Source organism: Thunnus maccoyii, chromosome 6, assembly GCF_910596095.1.
Source record: "Thunnus maccoyii chromosome 6, fThuMac1.1, whole genome shotgun sequence".
Classification (NCBI taxonomy): Eukaryota; Metazoa; Chordata; class Actinopteri; order Scombriformes; family Scombridae; genus Thunnus; species Thunnus maccoyii.
Genome location: NC_056538.1, coordinates 34,899,422 through 34,917,670, shown reverse-complemented (window position 1 = coordinate 34,917,670; position 18,249 = coordinate 34,899,422). Strand labels below are relative to the sequence as shown.

The following is an 18,249-nucleotide window of genomic DNA, read 5'->3' as shown; positions in this document are numbered from 1 at the left end:
TGGAATATTCACTCACAGCTCTTCAAAGATCTACAGACTGGTTTCCAGTAATGTCCATGCTGGGTTTACTGGGTTTGGAGGAATGTTGAGGATCATCATCTTCGTCTCAGCTTCAGTGTTTCTACAAACGCTGAGATGTTTGCAGGTATTCAGTGAATCTGTTCTTCCTCCATGTGTTTCCTGTTCCTGATCACATGATGGATCCTCCATGTTTAACAGCTGGCCAGATGTTGATGGATCCTCCATGTTTAGCAGCTGGCCAGATGTTGATGGATCCTCTATGTTTAACAGCTGGCCAGATGTTGATGGATCCTCCATGTTTAACAGCTGGCCAGATGTTGATGGATCCTCCATGTTTAACAGCTGGCCAGATGTTGATGGATCCTCCTCCATGTTTAACAGCTGGCCAGATGTTGATGGATCCTCCATGTTTAACAGCTGGCCAGATGTTGATGGATCCTCCATGTTTAGCAGCTGGCCAGATGTTGATGGATCCTCCATGTTTAACAGCTGGCCAGACGTTGATGGATCCTCCATGTTTAACAGCTGGCCAGATGTTGATGGATCCTCCATGTTTAACAGCTGGCCAGATGTTGATGGATCCTCCATGTTTAACAGCTGGCCAGATGTTGATGGATCCTCCATGTTTAACAGCTGGCCAGATGTTGATGGATCCTCCTCCATGTTTAACAGCTGGCCAGATGTTGATGGATCCTCCATGTTTAACAGCTGGCCAGATGTTGATGGATCCTCCATGTTTAACAGCTGGCCAGACGTTGATGGATCCTCCATGTTTAACAGCTGGCCAGATGTTGATGGATCCTCCTCCATGTTTAACAGCTGGCCAGATGTTGATGGATCCTCCATGTTTAACAGCTGGCCAGATGTTGATGGATCCTCCATGTTTAACAGCTGGCCAGATGTTGATGGATCCTCCATGTTTAGCAGCTGGCCAGATGTTGATGGATCCTCCATGTTTAACAGCTGGCCAGATGTTGATGGATCCTCCATGTGTAACAGCTGGCCAGATGTTGATGGATCCTCCTCCATGTTTAACAGCTGGCCAGATGTTGATGGATCCTCCATGTTTAGCAGCTGGCCAGATGTTGATGGATCCTCCTCCATGTTTAGCAGCTGGCCAGATGTTGATGGATCCTCCTCCATGTTTAGCAGCTGGTCAGATGTTGATGGATCCTCCATGTTTAGCAGCTGGCCAGATGTTGATGGATCCTCCATGTTTAGCAGCTGGCCTGATGTTGATGGATCCTCCTCCATGTTTAGCAGCTGGCCAGATGTTGATGGATCCTCCTCCATGTTTAGCAGCTGGCCTGATGTTGATGGATCCTCCTCCATGTTTAGCAGCTGGCCAGATGTTTGTGTCCTGAACCTCCAGGCTTCTGTAGATGTTTCAGCTCTGACGGTGGATCTTCTGAGGATGCAGGTTTTCTTCTACTGGCTCTTCCATGAAGGTCTTGTTAGTGCGTCGCTGCTCCACCACTCTGATGAATCTTCCTGCAGGTTTTCTGCAGATAAATGTGGTTTTGATTCGTTTTTCTGACCAGAATACGAGCAGTTCTCTGCCAGAGTTTTCTTGATCTTCTGGATTTCATCTTGACCCTAAACTGTGGAAACTGTCAAGCTGATGACATGTTGCCGTCTTCTTGTAGCTTCAAGCGCTGTGGACATCAGTAACTTTCATCTTCAGAGACTTACTCAGCTGTTTAGAGGAACTCACAGCTGCTGAGTGTTCATACGAGGTTTTAGCAGCACCAGCTGATATTTCCTGATGTTAATTACTGACATGCGTCAGGCTTAACGAGCTGATGAAGGTCCGACACTTCAGAACTATTAAGGTGCCTAAACTTGTGCAGCTGCCACAATGTTTTTATTTTTGTTGTAACTTTGGTGTTTTCCTCCATAGGGTTAGGGTTTATATATATATATATATATATATATATATATATATATTCAGTTTATCCATAAAACGCCTCCAAATGTTTAAAAAGGAGTTTATTTGATGCAATATTAGGATTTTAAATAAAGCTTCATTTCATCAAACATTTCTCTAGAAATGATTGTTTTATCTTTGTAATAATCTAAGATATTACCAATCATCAGAGTCATTGATCCTGAGATCAATGATAGATGACGGGCTGATCACAAAGACAGACTGTATATATATTTCCATCATGGTCCTCTAATGCAGAACAAGATGGCAGCTTGAATAAAGTATCAGCAACAGACAGTTAAACATCTACAAGTTATTTAATAACCAAAAGATCTGATTTAAAACTCTGATCTGAGTTCAGAGATCTGAATGTTTGTTAGACTGTTTCTAGTGTCGCATTCTCGTCTTCATTTACTTCCTTTTATCCACCAGGAGAAGGTTGAATGTTTTGAAATGAACCACGTCGAGCTTTAAAACAACTCTTATAAAGTTATTTTGTTTAGTCTCTTTGTTTTTAGGAGAGTTTTTAATGTTGGTGCATCCAACAATTCAGCTTTTCTATTCAGGAATTTAGTTCTATTAGTAGTTTTAGTTTTATTAGTTTTCTTCCTCTGATGAAAGATGATCCAGGTAATTTACTGGAGACTGATGTCTGACTAATCTTTACACTGAAATCAGAGACGGCTCAGTCTTTCCTACATGAAGGGAAAGTTGATGGAATCTGAGCTCAGAGTATCATATATATATAAAATATATAAAATATCACAAGAGCAGGCTGAATTAAGGTCAATGATATATAATGAACACAATAACCTGCAGTAACGTGTTCTGGATGGGATGTGTAGGTATGTGTGTAAGAATTGGTAGTAATACCAGGGGAGCTAAGCACCAGCTACTGGTTGATAGACCAGTCACCCAAGACTGCAAGACCAGGCAGACCAACCTGTGCACCGCCTGGATTGACTACAAGAAGGCCTACGACTCAATGCCACACACATGGATACTGGAATGCTTGGAAATGTACAACATCAACAGGACACTAAGAGCCTTCATCAAGAACTCAATGGGGCTGTGGAAAACAACTCTGGAGGCCAACTCAAAGCCAACTGCACAAGTTACCATCAAGTGCGGCATATACCAAGGTGATCCACTATCCCCGCTGCTGTTCTGCATAGGCCTGAACCCCCTCAGCCAGATCATCTCAAAGAGTGGCTACGGATACCGGTTCCGAAGTGGAACAACCATCAGTCACCTCTTCTACATGGATGACATCAAGCTGTATGCTAGGAACAGCGAGACATCGACTCACTGATCCACATCAGGATCTACAGCAACTTGGACTAGATAAGTGTGGTAGAATCGAAGAGAGGGAAGATGGTAGAAGGCAGCATTGCAGATGTTCAGGACAGCTAGAAATACCTTGGGATCCCACAGGCAAATGGGAACCTTGAGGAGGAAGTCAGCCACAGCTAAATACCTACACAGAACAAGGCAGGAATCAACACATACGCCCTACCTGGTGTAATAAACTGGCCAAAGGAGGAGATAGAGGCCACTGATATCAAGACAAGGAAGCCCCTCACAATGCATGGATGTACACTGAGACTGTACACTCAGCCACTCTGGGTGGGTCCCATCCATCAGCAGCTGGTTCATTTGTGCTGCCAGGCGTTCATGGAGTGCAGTCAGTTTCTTTAGCCAGTAGGTGTGGATCATGTCTGGGCCCAGTGCTGTCCAGCCATTGTAACACCTCTTCATACCTCTTCTTGGATGTCTGCCATCGTAATGGTTACTGGTTCTGGGAGATTGCTGTGGTTTCTCAGCCCTGGGAGGATCTGTTCTTGTGTTATTACCTTGCCACTGAGAGCACACTTTGGATGGTTTGGTCTAGAACATCCTATTTATTCTCCTGGCTTCTGCTTCTCCTGTGTAGCCAGGCGGGTAGCCAGAGCTGTGAGCCTTTATTATCATTATTATTTCAGTTATAGTGTGGCTGTTATATACATAGAGCACTGCTTGAAAGTTTGTTATATATGTATGTGTGTATGTGTGTGTGTGTGTGTATGTGTGTATGTGTGTGTGTGTGTATGTGTGTATGTGTGTGTGTGTGTGTATATATGTGTGTATACGTGTGTGTATGTGTATGTGTGTGTGTGTATATGTGTGGATACGTGTGTGTGTGTAGGTATGTGTGTATGTGTGTGTATGTGTGTATGTGTGTATACGTGTGTATGTGTGTATGTGTGTATGTGTGTATACGTGTGTATGTGTGTGTGTATATGTGTGGATACGTGTGTGTATGTGTGTGTGTGTGTACGTGTGTATGTGTGTGTGTACGTGTGTGTATGTGTGGATACGTGTATGTGTGTGTGTGTGTACGTGTGTGTATGTATGTGTGTGTGTGTATGTGTGTGTGTGTGTGTGTAGGTATGTATGTGTGTGTGTGTATGTGTGGATACGTGTGTGTATGTGTGTGTAGGTATGTGTGTATATGTGTGTGTATGTGTGTATATGTGTGTGTATGTGTGTGTGTGTGTGTAGGTATGTGTGTGTGTGTGTGTGTAGGTATGTGTGTGTATGTGTGTATATGTGTGGATACGTGTGTGTGTGTGTATGTGTGTGTGTGTGTGTACGTGTGTGTGTATGTGTGTGTGTGTATGTGTGTATACGTGTGTGTATGTGTGTGTGTGTGTGTGTGTGTGTGTGTGTGTATATGTGTGGATACGTGTGTGTATGTGTGTGTGTGTGTGTGTGTGTGTGTGTGTGTGTGTACGTACGTGTGTGTGTGTGTATGTACGTACGTGTGTGTGTGTGTGTGTGTATCATTGAACTCTTCCTGGTTCACTTGTTTTCAGTCTTCAGTTTCTCTCTGTGGAGTTTCTTCTTCTCTTCCAGCTGCTGATCGATCTGCTGGTCGATTTGCTGACTCATCATGCTGATAAACTAACACCCGGAGCTTTCAGCCGCGAGCTTCGTTAGTGTTTGTTAACTAGCACTGACTCGTCGGTCAGCTAGCGGAGTGCTAGCGGAGTGCTAGCGGAGTGCTAGCGGAGTGCTAGCTGTAGCAGCCCGGTCATTAGCAGGTAAGTGTGTCGGTTAATGTGCTGGTTGTCTCTAGTTAAACTGCTGACTGAGTGGCGGGAAGCTGTTCTGACTGCTGCGGCTGTTAACGTCTCTGTTTGTTTGACTCTTTAGTTTCTGTAAACTTCACTAACTAGCCTGATGTTAGCCTAGCCGGTAGCCTGCTAGCAGCTCGGGTCCTTTCCAGACTCCGTTAACATATTGTTGAGTTTAACAGATCCGTGTTTTCTGTTATACACACACTCCTCCTAAACCATAACAGATGACTCTGTCTGAGTCCGAATAGAAGACTTTTCATCTCGGCTGATACTGAGGTGTAAAAGCTCTTCAGTGAACTAAGTTAAATAAACTAAAGTAAGAAGTGTAACGTTACTGGTTCACATTCCGAGACACGTCCACGCAGTTTGTATAACGTGTGATTCCGTTCAGTCTGAGCTCTGCTTCGTGAAACATGACGCCGAATTTATGAGAACAACTGAGTTAATAATGAAAAGTCTGTTTGAGTTAATTTACATTTTAAATGACTGACGACGAGGCAGCAACACAAACACGTCAGTTTTCAGCGTGTAGTTCGGCCTGCAGTCACCTGCGCACTAATGACAGTCACCTCTTTATTATTGTGTCATGTTCTGCTACAACTTTATTAAAGTAAAATACTGCATTCAAACGTTTGTAACATTTTTATATGTTTAATGTGGTTTAATTATCATCAGATAAAGTTTATGAAGTTACCTCCGTTAACATGTTTAAACCAAATTTAACATGTTAAATTTAACGAAAGGAAACATTTAAAAGATCATTTATGATTTCAACTCTGAACATTTAACATCATTTTAGCTCCACGTAAAGCGAATAATAATAATAATAATAATAATAATAATAATGATAATGATAATAATAATAATAATAATAATAATGTAATGAACTTTATCAGTGTCTGATAACCAGACAGGAACACAAAGCTGTCAGATTTTACTGTGTAATAATACTGTAGTAATACTGTAGTAATACTGTAGTAATACTGTAATAATACTGTAGTAATACTGTAGTAATACTGTAGTAATACTGTAATAATACTGTAGTAATACTGTAATAATACTGTAGTAATACTGTAGTAATACTGTAATAATACTGTAGTAATACTGTAGTAATACTGTAATAATACTGTAATAATACTGTAGTAATACTGCAGTAATACTGTAATAATACTTTATCAAAGTATCAGTTCTGCATTTAAAACTTCAGTAACACTTTCACATCTCTGATTCATTTTTAATTTAATGTGTACCTGTGTGTATTAATGTGTGTACTGTGTGTATTAATGTGTGTACCTGTGTGTATTAATGTGTGTACTGTGTGTATTAATGTGTGTACCTGTGTGTGTGTACCTGTGTGTATTAATGTGTGTACCTGTGTGTGTACTGTGTGTATTAATGTGTGTACTGTGTGTATTAATGTGTGTACTGTGTGTATTAATGTGTGCACTGTGTGTATTAATGTGTGTACCTGTGTGTGTGTACTGTGTGTATTAATGTGTGTACCTGTGTGTGTGTACCTGTGTGTATTAATGTGTGTACCTGTGTGTGTACTGTGTGTATTAATGTGTGTACTGTGTGTATTAATGTGTGTACTGTGTGTATTAATGTGTACCTGTGTGTGTACTGTGTGTATTAATGTGTGTACCTGTGTGTGTACCTGTGTGTATTAATGTGTGTACCTGTGTGTGTACCTGTGTGTATTAATGTGTGTACCTGTGTGTATTAATGTGTGTACCTGTGTGTGTGTACTGTGTGTATTAATGTGTGTACCTGTGTGTGTGTACCTGTGTGTATTAATGTGTGTACCTGTGTGTATTAATGTGTGTACCTGTGTGTGTGTACTGTGTGTATTAATGTGTGTACCTGTGTGTGTGTACTGTGTGTATTAATGTGTGTACCTGTGTGTGTGTACTGTGTGTATTAATGTGTGTACCTGTGTGTGTGTACTGTGTGTATTAATGTGTGTACCTGTGTGTGTACTGTGTGTATTAATGTGTGTACCTGTGTGTGTACTGTGTGTATTAATGTGTGTACCTGTGTGTGTACTGTGTGTATTAATGTGTGTACCTGTGTGTGTGTACCTGTGTGTATTAATGTGTGTACCTGTGTGTGTACTGTGTGTATTAATGTGTGTACCTGTGTGTGTGTACCTGTGTGTGTACTGTGTGTATTAATGTGTGTACCTGTGTGTACTGTGTGTATTAATGTGTGTACCTGTGTGTACTGTGTGTATTAATGTGTGTACCTGTGTGTGTGTACCTGTGTGTATTAATGTGTGTACCTGTGTGTGTACTGTGTGTATTAATGTGTGTACCTGTGTGTATTAATGTGTGTACTGTGTGTATTAATGTGTGTACCTGTGTGTATTAATGTGTGTACCTGTGTGTGTACTGTGTGTATTAATGTGTGTACCTGTGTGTATTAATGTGTGTACTGTGTGTATTAATGTGTGTACCTGTGTGTATTAATGTGTGTACTGTGTGTATTAATGTGTGTACCTGTGTGTGTGTACCTGTGTGTATTAATGTGTGTACCTGTGTGTGTACTGTGTGTATTAATGTGTGTACCTGTGTGTGTGTACTGTGTGTATTAATGTGTGTACCTGTGTGTGTACCTGTGTGTATTAATGTGTGTACCTGTGTGTGTACTGTGTGTATTAATGTGTGTACTGTGTGTATTAATGTGTGTACTGTGTGTATTAATGTGTGTACTGTGTGTATTAATGTGTGTACCTGTGTGTGTGTACCTGTGTGTATTAATGTGTGTACCTGTGTGTGTACCTGTGTGTATTAATGTGTGTACCTGTGTGTGTACTGTGTGTATTAATGTGTGTACTGTGTGTATTAATGTGTGTACTGTGTGTGTACTGTGTGTATTAATGTGTGTACCTGTGTGTGTACTGTGTGTATTAATGTGTGTACTGTGTGTATTAATGTGTGTACTGTGTGTATTAATGTGTGTACCTGTGTGTGTGTACCTGTGTGTATTAATGTGTGTACCTGTGTGTGTGTACTGTGTGTATTAATGTGTGTACCTGTGTGTATTAATGTGTGTACTGTGTGTATTAATGTGTGTACTGTGTGTGTACTGTGTGTATTAATGTGTGTACCTGTGTGTGTACCTGTGTGTATTAATGTGTGTACCTGTGTGTGTACCTGTGTGTATTAATGTGTGTACCTGTGTGTGTACCTGTGTGTATTAATGTGTGTACCTGTGTGTGTACCTGTGTGTGTACTGTGTGTATTAATGTGTGTACCTGTGTGTATTAATGTGTGTACCTGTGTGTGTACTGTGTGTATTAATGTGTGTACCTGTGTGTGTACTGTGTGTATTAATGTGTGTACCTGTGTGTGTACCTGGCAGGTATGTGGGCGTCCTGCTGTAACTGGTTGTGTGTGGACTCGGCTGATGTTGAGCAGTCTGGCGGCGGCGAGCGACGTCATCAGTCCTACGCTAACTCGGCGTTCAGCAGCCAGCCGTCACCTCCGCCTGAACACACCTGTAAGGCCTGCGGGGGGCGCCTCGACACTCCCGCCAAGAAGGTAAGAGCCGTCAGAGGTCAGCGTGGGTTTAGACTCAGACTGTGCAGGCGGCGGTGTCCACACTCAGCTGCTTCTTCTTCTCTCCGTTTCAGCCTCCGTCCAGACTAAAACAGAGTTTTCCAAAACGGTGTTTTCCAAAACGGTGTTTTCCAGGTGTTTTCCAGGTGTTTACAGGTGTTTCCAGGTGTTTTCCAGGTGTTTACAGGTGTAAAAGGAGGTATAAAGCCTTCTGATGATGTCACTGATGATGTCACAGCAGGGGTTGAGGCTGGACTGAGCGTTCGCACTCTTCAGTCTTATGATTCGTGACGTATTCACCGTCATCATGTCAGGTCTGCAGCCTGAACGGACTCTGGAGGTCTGCAGAAAGACCTGCTGACTGGTGGGAACCAGTCAGCAGGTTCACTGAAGTCCAGACGTCCAGACTACGTTTCAAACAGTCTGGAGGCTCGCAGCTCCACGCTGCATTAGCCACTACTAGCATAAAGGTGCATTGTGGGTATTTTAGGCAGCAGGCTGCTGTCATTAACCCTTTCAGACCAGAGAATATTGATTTGATCTGACGGCTGTTAACAGGAAGTATTTATGATTCAATTCAGTTCAGTTTTATTTACATAGAGTCAAATCATAACAGAAGTCGTCTCAGGGCTGTTTCCACATAGAGCAGGTCTCCAGGACTCTAGGTGGACGCCATCTGTCTTTACTGGTCTGGTTGAGAGAGACTCTGATCAGAGTTCACTCTGACGTCTGAACAAACACGATGAACTAATGAAACAGCAGATTATAAACATGAAAACTAGTTTCACTGAATGTATTTAAAGACAAAGTGAACAAAATGATTAAAGGTCTTCATGCGGTTCTGTAGATCTGATTCAGGTCTGAGGGAGGAGAACTTGGTTCACAGTGAAGTTTCCTGTTTACAGAAACCAGACTCCTGCCGCCCCCCTTCTCAGTCCTGGTCCTCAGACTGGAAATGACGTCATCCGAGTCAGAGTGAACTGCCAGATGTTTTCATCTGTCTGGATTTTTCTGGATAATAGAGCGCTGTGAATTGTGGGTAATTGTGGGTGATTGTGGGTGATTCTTTGATGACCAGGAAGGTCTAACAGAGGTCATGAAAACATCTCCTGACAGTCTGCAATGTTAGAACTGGACCACCAGGACCACCAGAGTCCCACTGTGGCACCTCAGAGCTCTGATGCGTCTTCTGATCGGATGTTTTCATGTATTTATGGACGCTCGTCTGTTACTGATGGTCACATGGTTGTAATTATCAGCTGCTCTTTGCTTTGACTTTGTTAATGAGTGTTAATTTGTGCTGTGATTGAAGCTCATGTGGATCCAATGAAGTTTTAATTATGAACTAATGTTAAACAGCACAATCACATGTTGATTTGGTTCAACTACAGCTGCAACTAATGATTATTTTCAATTAATTCATCATTATCAATTAATCTGTCCATTATTTTCTCCATTAATTGATCAGTTGTTTTGTCCATAAAATGTGATCAGTGTTTCCCAACAAAGATCTTCAGTTAACTGTCACAGAGACTAAAGAAACCAGAAAATATTCATTTAACAAGCTGCAATCAGAGAATTAATTGATTATCAAAATGAATGAAGGTTCAACAGAAATGATCAAAACAGTCCAGCTCATTAAAGAAACCCGTCACACTTTACTGTCACACGTATCTGACACCCAAACTTTACATTCAAACCACTTTTTATACATTTCCAAACATCACAATGCATCCAATAGGACAACGACATCATTCAGTAATCATCTGTCACCATCACATCCAGCCAAAACAACAAACCAACAAATTAATTTCCAACAAAGTGTATCAAAACTAAAAAAAAGTAAACAGCTCAGGTCCAGATCTTCATGCAGAAACCGCCTCGCTACCTGCAGCTCACTTTGTCAAAGTCTGGGAAGTGAAGGCGAGAGATGGTGTGTCTGTGATCTAGAAGATGTTCTGCTGCAGGAGAAGATGGATCCTGTCTCCTAATAGAGCTTCAGCACAAACATCAAGCCGCATGATATGAACACCTGGCTTTACATTAAAGGTCTGACCTTAATGAGGAGCTCTGAACTGTTTAACACAGGTTGTGTTGTTGTGATGAGCTCATGGATAACAAGAAGAGTTTTAGAGATCTGAAGAGACCAGAATGTCTTCTTTCATTAGAACTCAACATGTGCTAATGTTTTAAAACTATTTAAATATCTTTAGAGTTCAGGGAGACATCAGAACTGGAAGTGAACGGCATCAGATACAGTCTCAGGTTAAACAGCTCCCTCTGCTGGACAGACAGGATCATTACATCTCCTTTACAATGACTGATAACTGATCAATGTGACTGAAAACAGTTGACGGTAAATAACTGTATTGTTTTCATTCTGCTCTCTGATTGGCTGACAGTAACATGACATCTTAAACTCGGTTAAATCATGTGAACCTTGTCTGTTTTTGTCACTACATGTGTTAGTTTGACATGTCACCTGTTGTTAGAGCAGCTTTTATTTTAAAAAGTCTTGAATAGTTGGTATTTTTGTGGGCCGACTGTAGAAACAGTAGAAACCTGTAGGAATGTAGCTGGTATGACTGACAGGTCAGGTGACATTCCTGTAAAAACAGGTGAACTCCCAGCAGCTTACCTGTCTCACTGTCCACCTGTCTGTCTGTCTGTCTGTCAGCATGTGTGTGTGGACTGTAAGAAGAACTACTGTAGCCGCTGCTCCGCCCAGCTGGAGCCCCGCCCACGCCTCTGCCACACCTGTCAGCGTTTCTATGGTAACCTGTTGGAGCGGGCAGAGCTTATGAAGCTGAAGGTGAAGGAGCTCAGGGACTACCTGCACCTGCACGAGGTCTCCACCCACCTGTGCAGAGAGAAGGTGAGTATCTGACTCTGAAAACAAACACACCTGAGAGTCCTTGAATTTCTGTGACCTCTGACCCCCATCTGTGTTCTTCAGGAGGAGCTGGTGGAGCTGGTTCTCAGTCAGCAGTCCTCACCATCCAGCAGCTCTGCCCCCGAGACTCCAACATCCGACCCCACCTCTGTGACCTCTGACCCCCCTGACCTGACCCCTCACATATCCACCTTGACCCCTGAACCCCTCTCACCCACCCAAACCCCTGACCCCTCTGCTGTACAGCCCGAAGTCCCGTCCCCACCTACAGAGACCACCCCCGCCGAGCTGGACGCTCAGGACGAAGACCAGGTAAATCCAGACCAAGGGTCCTGAAAACCTGGAATAAATACTTTAAATAAGCCTCTACAGTCAGGGAACAGTCCTGGAAACCAGCAAGTCGGGGTCTTTGTTTGAGTTAGGGTCTAGTCTTTGAGTCAGGATCTACTCTTTGAGTCGGGATCTTGTATTTGAGTCGGGGTTTAGCCTTTGAGTTGGGGTCTAGTCTTTCAGTCGGGGTCTACTCTTTCAGTCGGGGTCTAGTCTTTCAGTCGGGGTCTACTCTTTCAGTCGGGGTCTAGTCTTTCAGTCGGGGTCTACTCTTTCAGTCAGGGTCTACTCTTTGAGTTGGGGTCTACTCTTTGAGTTGGGGTCTAGTCTTTCAGTCGGGGTCTACTCTTTCAGTCGGGGTCTAGTCTTTCAGTCGGGGTCTACTCTTTCAGTCGGGGTCTAGTCTTTCAGTCGGGGTCTACTCTTTCAGTCAGGGTCTACTCTTTGAGTTGGGGTCTACTCTTTGAGTTGGGGTCTAGTCTTTCAGTCGGGGTCTACTCTTTGAGTCAGGGTCTACTCTTTGAGTCGGGGTCTAGTCTTTCAGTCAGGGTCTACTCTTTGAGTTGGGGTCTAGTCTTTCAGTCGGGGTCTACTCTTTCAGTCGGGGTCTAGTCTTTGAATCAGGATCTACTCTTTGAGTCGGGATCTTGTATTTGAGTCGGGGTCTAGTCTTTGAGTCAGGGTCTAGTCTTTCAGTTGGGGTCTACTCTTTGAGTCGGGGTCTACTCTTTGAGTCAGGGTCTAGCCTTTCAGTCAGGGTCTACTCTTTGAGTCGGGGTCTACTCTTTGAGTCAGGGTCTAGCCTTTCAGTCAGGGTCTACTCTTTGAGTCGGGGTCTACTCTTTGAGTCGGGGTCTACTCTTTGAGTCAGGGTCTAGCCTTTCAGTCAGGGTCTACTCTTTGAGTCGGGGTCTACTCTTTGAGTCGGGGTCTAGTCTTTCAGTCGGGGTCTACTCTTTGAGTCAGGGTCTAGCCTTTCAGTCGGGGTCTACTCTTTGAGTCGGGGTCTAGCCTTTCAGTCGGGGTCTACTCTTTGAGTCGGGGTCTAGCCTTTCAGTCAGGGTCTACTCTTTGAGTCGGGGTCTACTCTTTGAGTCGGGGTCTAGTCTTTCAGTTCATTCAGTATATAAATAAAAATTGATTGATTGACTCTTCAACTCTGCAGCGCTTTCCTCTTCTTCTTCTTTTTGTTCTCTCCATGTTATGGCAGCTGGCAACCAGCATTAAGGTGCATTACCGCAGCTTATCGATAGCTTATCAATAGGAACTGGTACCGATTTAGTACCAGTTCTCAATACCCATCACTAGTCTTGTGTTTGAGTCGGGGTCTTGTGACTGACTCTGTCTCTCTTGGTCTCTTTCAGACCTGGGACCCCGAGGAGGCTCCGGTCTCGGGCTCCAGGGCATCTTTGTCGGACCTGAGCTGTCTGGACGACATCGAAGCGCTCAGCGTCCGCCAGCTGAAGGAAATCCTCACCAGGAACTTCGTCAACTACAAAGGCTGCTGTGAGAAGTGGGAGCTGATGGAGCGAGTGAGCCGGCTGTACCAGGACCAGCAGAACCTGCTCGGTGAGTACCGGTTCTGATGCGGGACGGGCGGGTGGATCAATACTGACAATAAGACCCTGGTGGTGGAGAGTCGTACCGTCCTATAAACATAACTTCCCCGGGTTGAGCACAAAACATAAACATAAACATCATCCAAACATAAACATAAACATCACCCAAACATAAACATAAACATCACCCAAACATAAACATAAACATCACCCAAACATAAACATTATCCAAACATAAACATAAACATCACCCAAACATAAACATAAACATCACCCAAACATAAACATCACCCAAACATAAACATAAACATAAACATTAACATTAACATTAACATAAACGTTAACGTTAACGTTAACGTAAACGTAAACGTTAACGTTAACGTTAACGTAAACGTAAACGTAAACATAAACATAAACATTAACATAAACATACCCTCCCACAGATGACGCTGCAGATATTCCATTAAATGTTCCATCAGTGCAGTGTTTTCGAGCCGGCTTCACTTAAAGAAGCGCAGCTTGAAATATTTCTGTATATTTGATCCAGTTCACAAACCAACAGTCTGCAGTCTACAGACAGTAGTCTGAAGCTAACACTAGCTTATTGGGAACACCGAGCGCTGCGGACTCGGGCTAACGTTAGCTACTTCAGCTAAATTGTGCATCGTAATCAAGTAACGTGAAACTTAGTGAAATATTGTGACAATAGTCGGACTCAGTGTGAGTCCTGGAGAGCAGCAGGTGAGCCAACTGTCAATCACAGCTGTTAGTCACGCCCACATGGAAGACATCAAAGCTAATATAAGTCTTCAAATCTTATTAACGAAGCAATAATTTCCAAAATGACCACCAGCACACTAATTAGAGGGTCTGAATTTAGAGATTGAGGCCAGAATGAGTCGTTGCTCAGATATTCTAGAGAGAAGTTGAGGCTTTGTGAACGGGAGTCAGTCGGAGCAGCTAGCGGCCGTTAGCCGGAGTTGCACTTTTAAGGACTTCCTCATTGGCTTCAATTTCAAGGCGTGGTTGTTGCCGCTTGGTCCGAATGCTGAGTGTGTAAATACATCCACCATGTAGAGCCTCAGAAGTCCCCCAGTGGAGTCGAAAAAACTAGAGTCCAGTACTGTCTGCTAACAATCCCACAATGCATTGCTTCACATTTTATAGAAGTGAAAATTACCCTCGCAAGACTCTACAGCTGACGGTGATGACACACTGACGCTAGATGGTTAGTGGGAGTCTGAAGAGTCTGAAGTCTTGATCTGCAGGAGTGAGTGATGTCAGACACGGCAGCATGTTGTTCCATCAAAGGGTTAACATCTGTACGGTGGCCATCTTAGGACATTTCAGCTCTACACATGGATCAGTGTAATCAGTGGAAGCTGGATGTTGACGTGTTCAGTCACCTGTTGGCGGCGCTATATGAGACGACCTCTGGAAACCATCGAACAGCTGTTGAGATGTTTGAGTCTGGACCAAAGCGGTGACAGATTCACATCGATGGCGTGTCAATAACACCATAAGCTGCCGCCGTGTTATTTCATATCAAGTCTAAATGAAAGAAATGTTTCCTGAGCTCAGAGATTCATTATTCATTCAACAGCAAGAGTTCACAGCAAATTGTGTTAAAGATTAAATTTTCAGTCTGATTTTCATTTCTTGTCCAGAACAAGAAAGTTTATTTTTAATAAAATCAGCATGAAGTCACAGTTGAGAGTTTGGTGTTTATTATCCAGCTGAGTCTCTGTGGTTTTACATGTTTTTGTTCAGAAGATGTAAAATTACAAATATGTTGTTTGTGTTTCAGCTGCCAATGCTGTGGACCCTTCAGGTGAGTTTCAACATGTCACCTATTATAAATATTATATAATAGATCACGTGACATAACGTGAACCAATAAACTGTCATTGTAGTGAGTTTTGACATATGTGATGTTTATGACGATAATATTGTCCCTCACGGCGCTCCGTACGTGTGTGTCTCCCTCTAGAGGCCGGCGGCGGTGCTGCAGGTCTGGAGGAGAACCTGTGTAAGATCTGTATGGACTCTCCCATCGACTGCGTCCTGCTGGAGTGCGGTCACATGATCACCTGCACCAAGTGTGGGAAAAGGATGAGCGAGTGCCCGATCTGCCGCCAGTACGTCGTCCGAGCTGTCCACGTCTTCCGGTCCTGAACCCGACCTGACGCCAGGTGAACCAGAACCCGTCGGCTCCAGTTCAGACAGTTTTTATGTTGTTTTGATTCAGTTTTTACACGTTTCATCACAGTTTATTACGTTCATCGTAGTTTATTTTAAAGTGTTTTCAGTTTAGCAAACCTGCAAACGATCAAACTTTTCATCATGTGTTAGTTTTTAAACATTAAGTTACATTAAGTTGTTTCAACATGTTTCAAACTTTATTTCAGTTGCAGAAGAAGCTGCTGAGTCTGACTCTTCTTCTTCTTCTTCTGGTGTTTCTCTGCAGGAGCAATAAACCTTCCTGAAGGGACCTTCTGCACACACAGAAGCTTTATTTTTCTAGTGTAAATAAGATGCTGTTCAGCCATATGAAGATTGTAGAAGTGACCTTATCAGCCTTCAGACTGCACAGCTGCTATTGGATACAAATACTGAATGTACAGATCAATAACATCTCCGATTGATCACCTTTAACCTTTGAACTCTCCGTGCCTTCAGCTGCTCGTCCTGCTCCGTCTGTCCTCAAAGATCACAGGTGTTCAAATTAAACTTTATTCAGAGGACGCTGCAGGTGGGCGGAGCTCTACCAAAGACAGATTAGCCTTACCTGCACAGGTGAGGCAGCTGCATCACCTTTAAATTATAAACATGTTCTTAATCCACCCTTCAATCTGTTTACAGTCTGCACACAGTTTACTCTGGAAATTATTCCCACAATGCATCACTCAGACAGCAGAGGGTAATGGTGCAGGTGTTAAAGCTGTCAGATAATCGTTATAACCTCTGACCTCTGACCCCAGCCTCAGGTGATGGTGCTACACCTGTCACTCACACTTTTACCTTCAGATGCTCAGGTGAGTCAGATCTGTCCTGAACGCTTCAGATCCTCCACGTCACAAACTGCCTTTAAAAACTTCAAAAAACAACATTTAAAACATTTGTTAATTCGAGTTAAAGGAGCAGAGCGACGCGTTGAGACGTGTTCAGCTACAGTTCTTAAACTTTAACAGTTTGGGTTTGATTTCCACACCTGAGCTGCTTGACCTCTCGGACTGATGCAGAGACCCTGCGGACGGTTTAATGTCACTTTACTGATTCAAAAAGTCTGAACAACAATGAAGATTTGACATAAAATGAATCCAGACTTCTCAAAACTCAAGTTCCAAGACTCTTCTAATAAAGAACTGCTGCTGTTTTACAGTGAAATAGAACCAACAAACACACAGTTCAACATGTGACAAGCTTCATTTTACAGCTTTCATTTTCTACTAATTTCCTGGAAAATTTCAGAGTAGTTTGCAGGTTAATTAACAGTTAATTTTAATCCATTTTGAGGACTTTTTACAGAGAGCGGTGCATTATGGTACAAATTATAAAATAGGAAAAAAGGTTATTTTGGTTGAGTTGTAGTTCCATATGCTGCTTTTTCAACAGTTTCCTCATTCTTAATGTAATTTGATAATATGTGAGAAATGTGCTCATTAAGTAGTTTTTAAGAAAGAATCTAAAACACCAATACTAATAAAAACTAAGTATTTTCAGTCAATTATTAAGAATTTTTACAAATTAACAATTAAGAATCTAAATATAATTAGTTTGTTCTTAATTAAACCAACTTAACTCTTTTTTTCCGTTTTTTCTCATAATTTGCACCAAATTGCACAAACATCTGTTAAATACCTGCAAATTACTTAGAACGTCTCGAGGGCTTTGTTATGAAATAAAAGGGGCTGTAAAATAAAGTTTCTAACAATTAATGAATAAATATTTCTGTAGATTTTAAAGTAGCAGATGCTTTTAAGGAAATTCCAGTTTGCACCAAACTACAGCACTTAAAGTGAATAAACATGTAGAAAATCCAAATAATAAAATTATTTTGGAGATGAAACTGATATTTATCTTCTCATCTGACTCTGGAAGAAGATGGAGAACAAGCAGATTTACAGAAACGTTTCTTTAAATCAGTTTAATAGAAACTTGAGAGGCTCCGCGACGCCTCCCTGAGGAACTCCACATGTTATTAAAGAGGATTTATTCAACTTCACCAGCAGCAACTTCAGCAGTCAAACTCTTTGGTTTGAAGTTGAGTTGTGTCTTTGTTATAACTCTGATTGCACTAAACTGTCGAAACATTTTGAGCTTCTCGTTTTGTTTTGGAAGAAGGTGTTTAGATGCAGGGTTAGCGTTAGATATTTTATGGAGAGATATTTTGTCCTTTTTATTTTTCTTGAAGTTTTTGTTCCTGTGAGATCATTAAGTTTTGATTTTTGTTGTGAATATTTTTTGATTTTGTTGTGAAATGATGATTTGTGCTTTGGGATCACACATTGAATCTGTAGTTTTTAGCCTTTCGGTCGTAGCGGGATCATGGTGAACTGACTTAAAGTGGACTTTGATCTACGTGAATAACGTCACGATCGCAGCACTGTGAGAGTTTTAAATGACCAAACTTCCATCAGACAATAAACTCCTGATGATCCTGTCCTGTTTCTTTCAGGTACCTGTTAGCATCGTTAGCTGTCTCCACTGAGACCAACACGGCTGGAAGCTAACATGCTAGCATCCAGCAGCCTTTAGTCTCAATGAGAAACACTAACTCTGAATGTTTTAACTCCTCACTTTAATCACAGTTCATGTACTCTGTGATGATTTTTTAAAC

The 18,249-nt window shown here is 42.3% G+C and overlaps 1 protein-coding gene across 1 annotated transcript in view; it reads left to right on the top strand.

Annotated features, from left to right (window-relative positions):
* The first annotated feature begins 4,755 nt into the window (after nt 1–4,755).
* rffl (ring finger and FYVE-like domain containing E3 ubiquitin protein ligase) overlaps nt 4,756–18,249 on the top strand; it is a 13,599-nt gene continuing 105 nt past the window's right edge. The window contains exons 1-8 of the mRNA XM_042415144.1: nt 4,756–5,031; nt 8,431–8,609; nt 11,305–11,502; nt 11,584–11,832; nt 13,215–13,419; nt 15,217–15,240; nt 15,400–15,601; nt 15,877–18,249. The exon at nt 15,877–18,249 is cut by the window's right edge and continues 105 nt beyond it. Coding sequence (XP_042271078.1) covers nt 8,433–8,609; nt 11,305–11,502; nt 11,584–11,832; nt 13,215–13,419; nt 15,217–15,240; nt 15,400–15,584 — 1,038 coding nt within the window. The 5' untranslated portion in view covers nt 4,756–5,031; nt 8,431–8,432 and the 3' untranslated portion in view covers nt 15,585–15,601; nt 15,877–18,249. The remainder of the gene's footprint in view (nt 5,032–8,430; nt 8,610–11,304; nt 11,503–11,583; nt 11,833–13,214; nt 13,420–15,216; nt 15,241–15,399; nt 15,602–15,876) is intronic.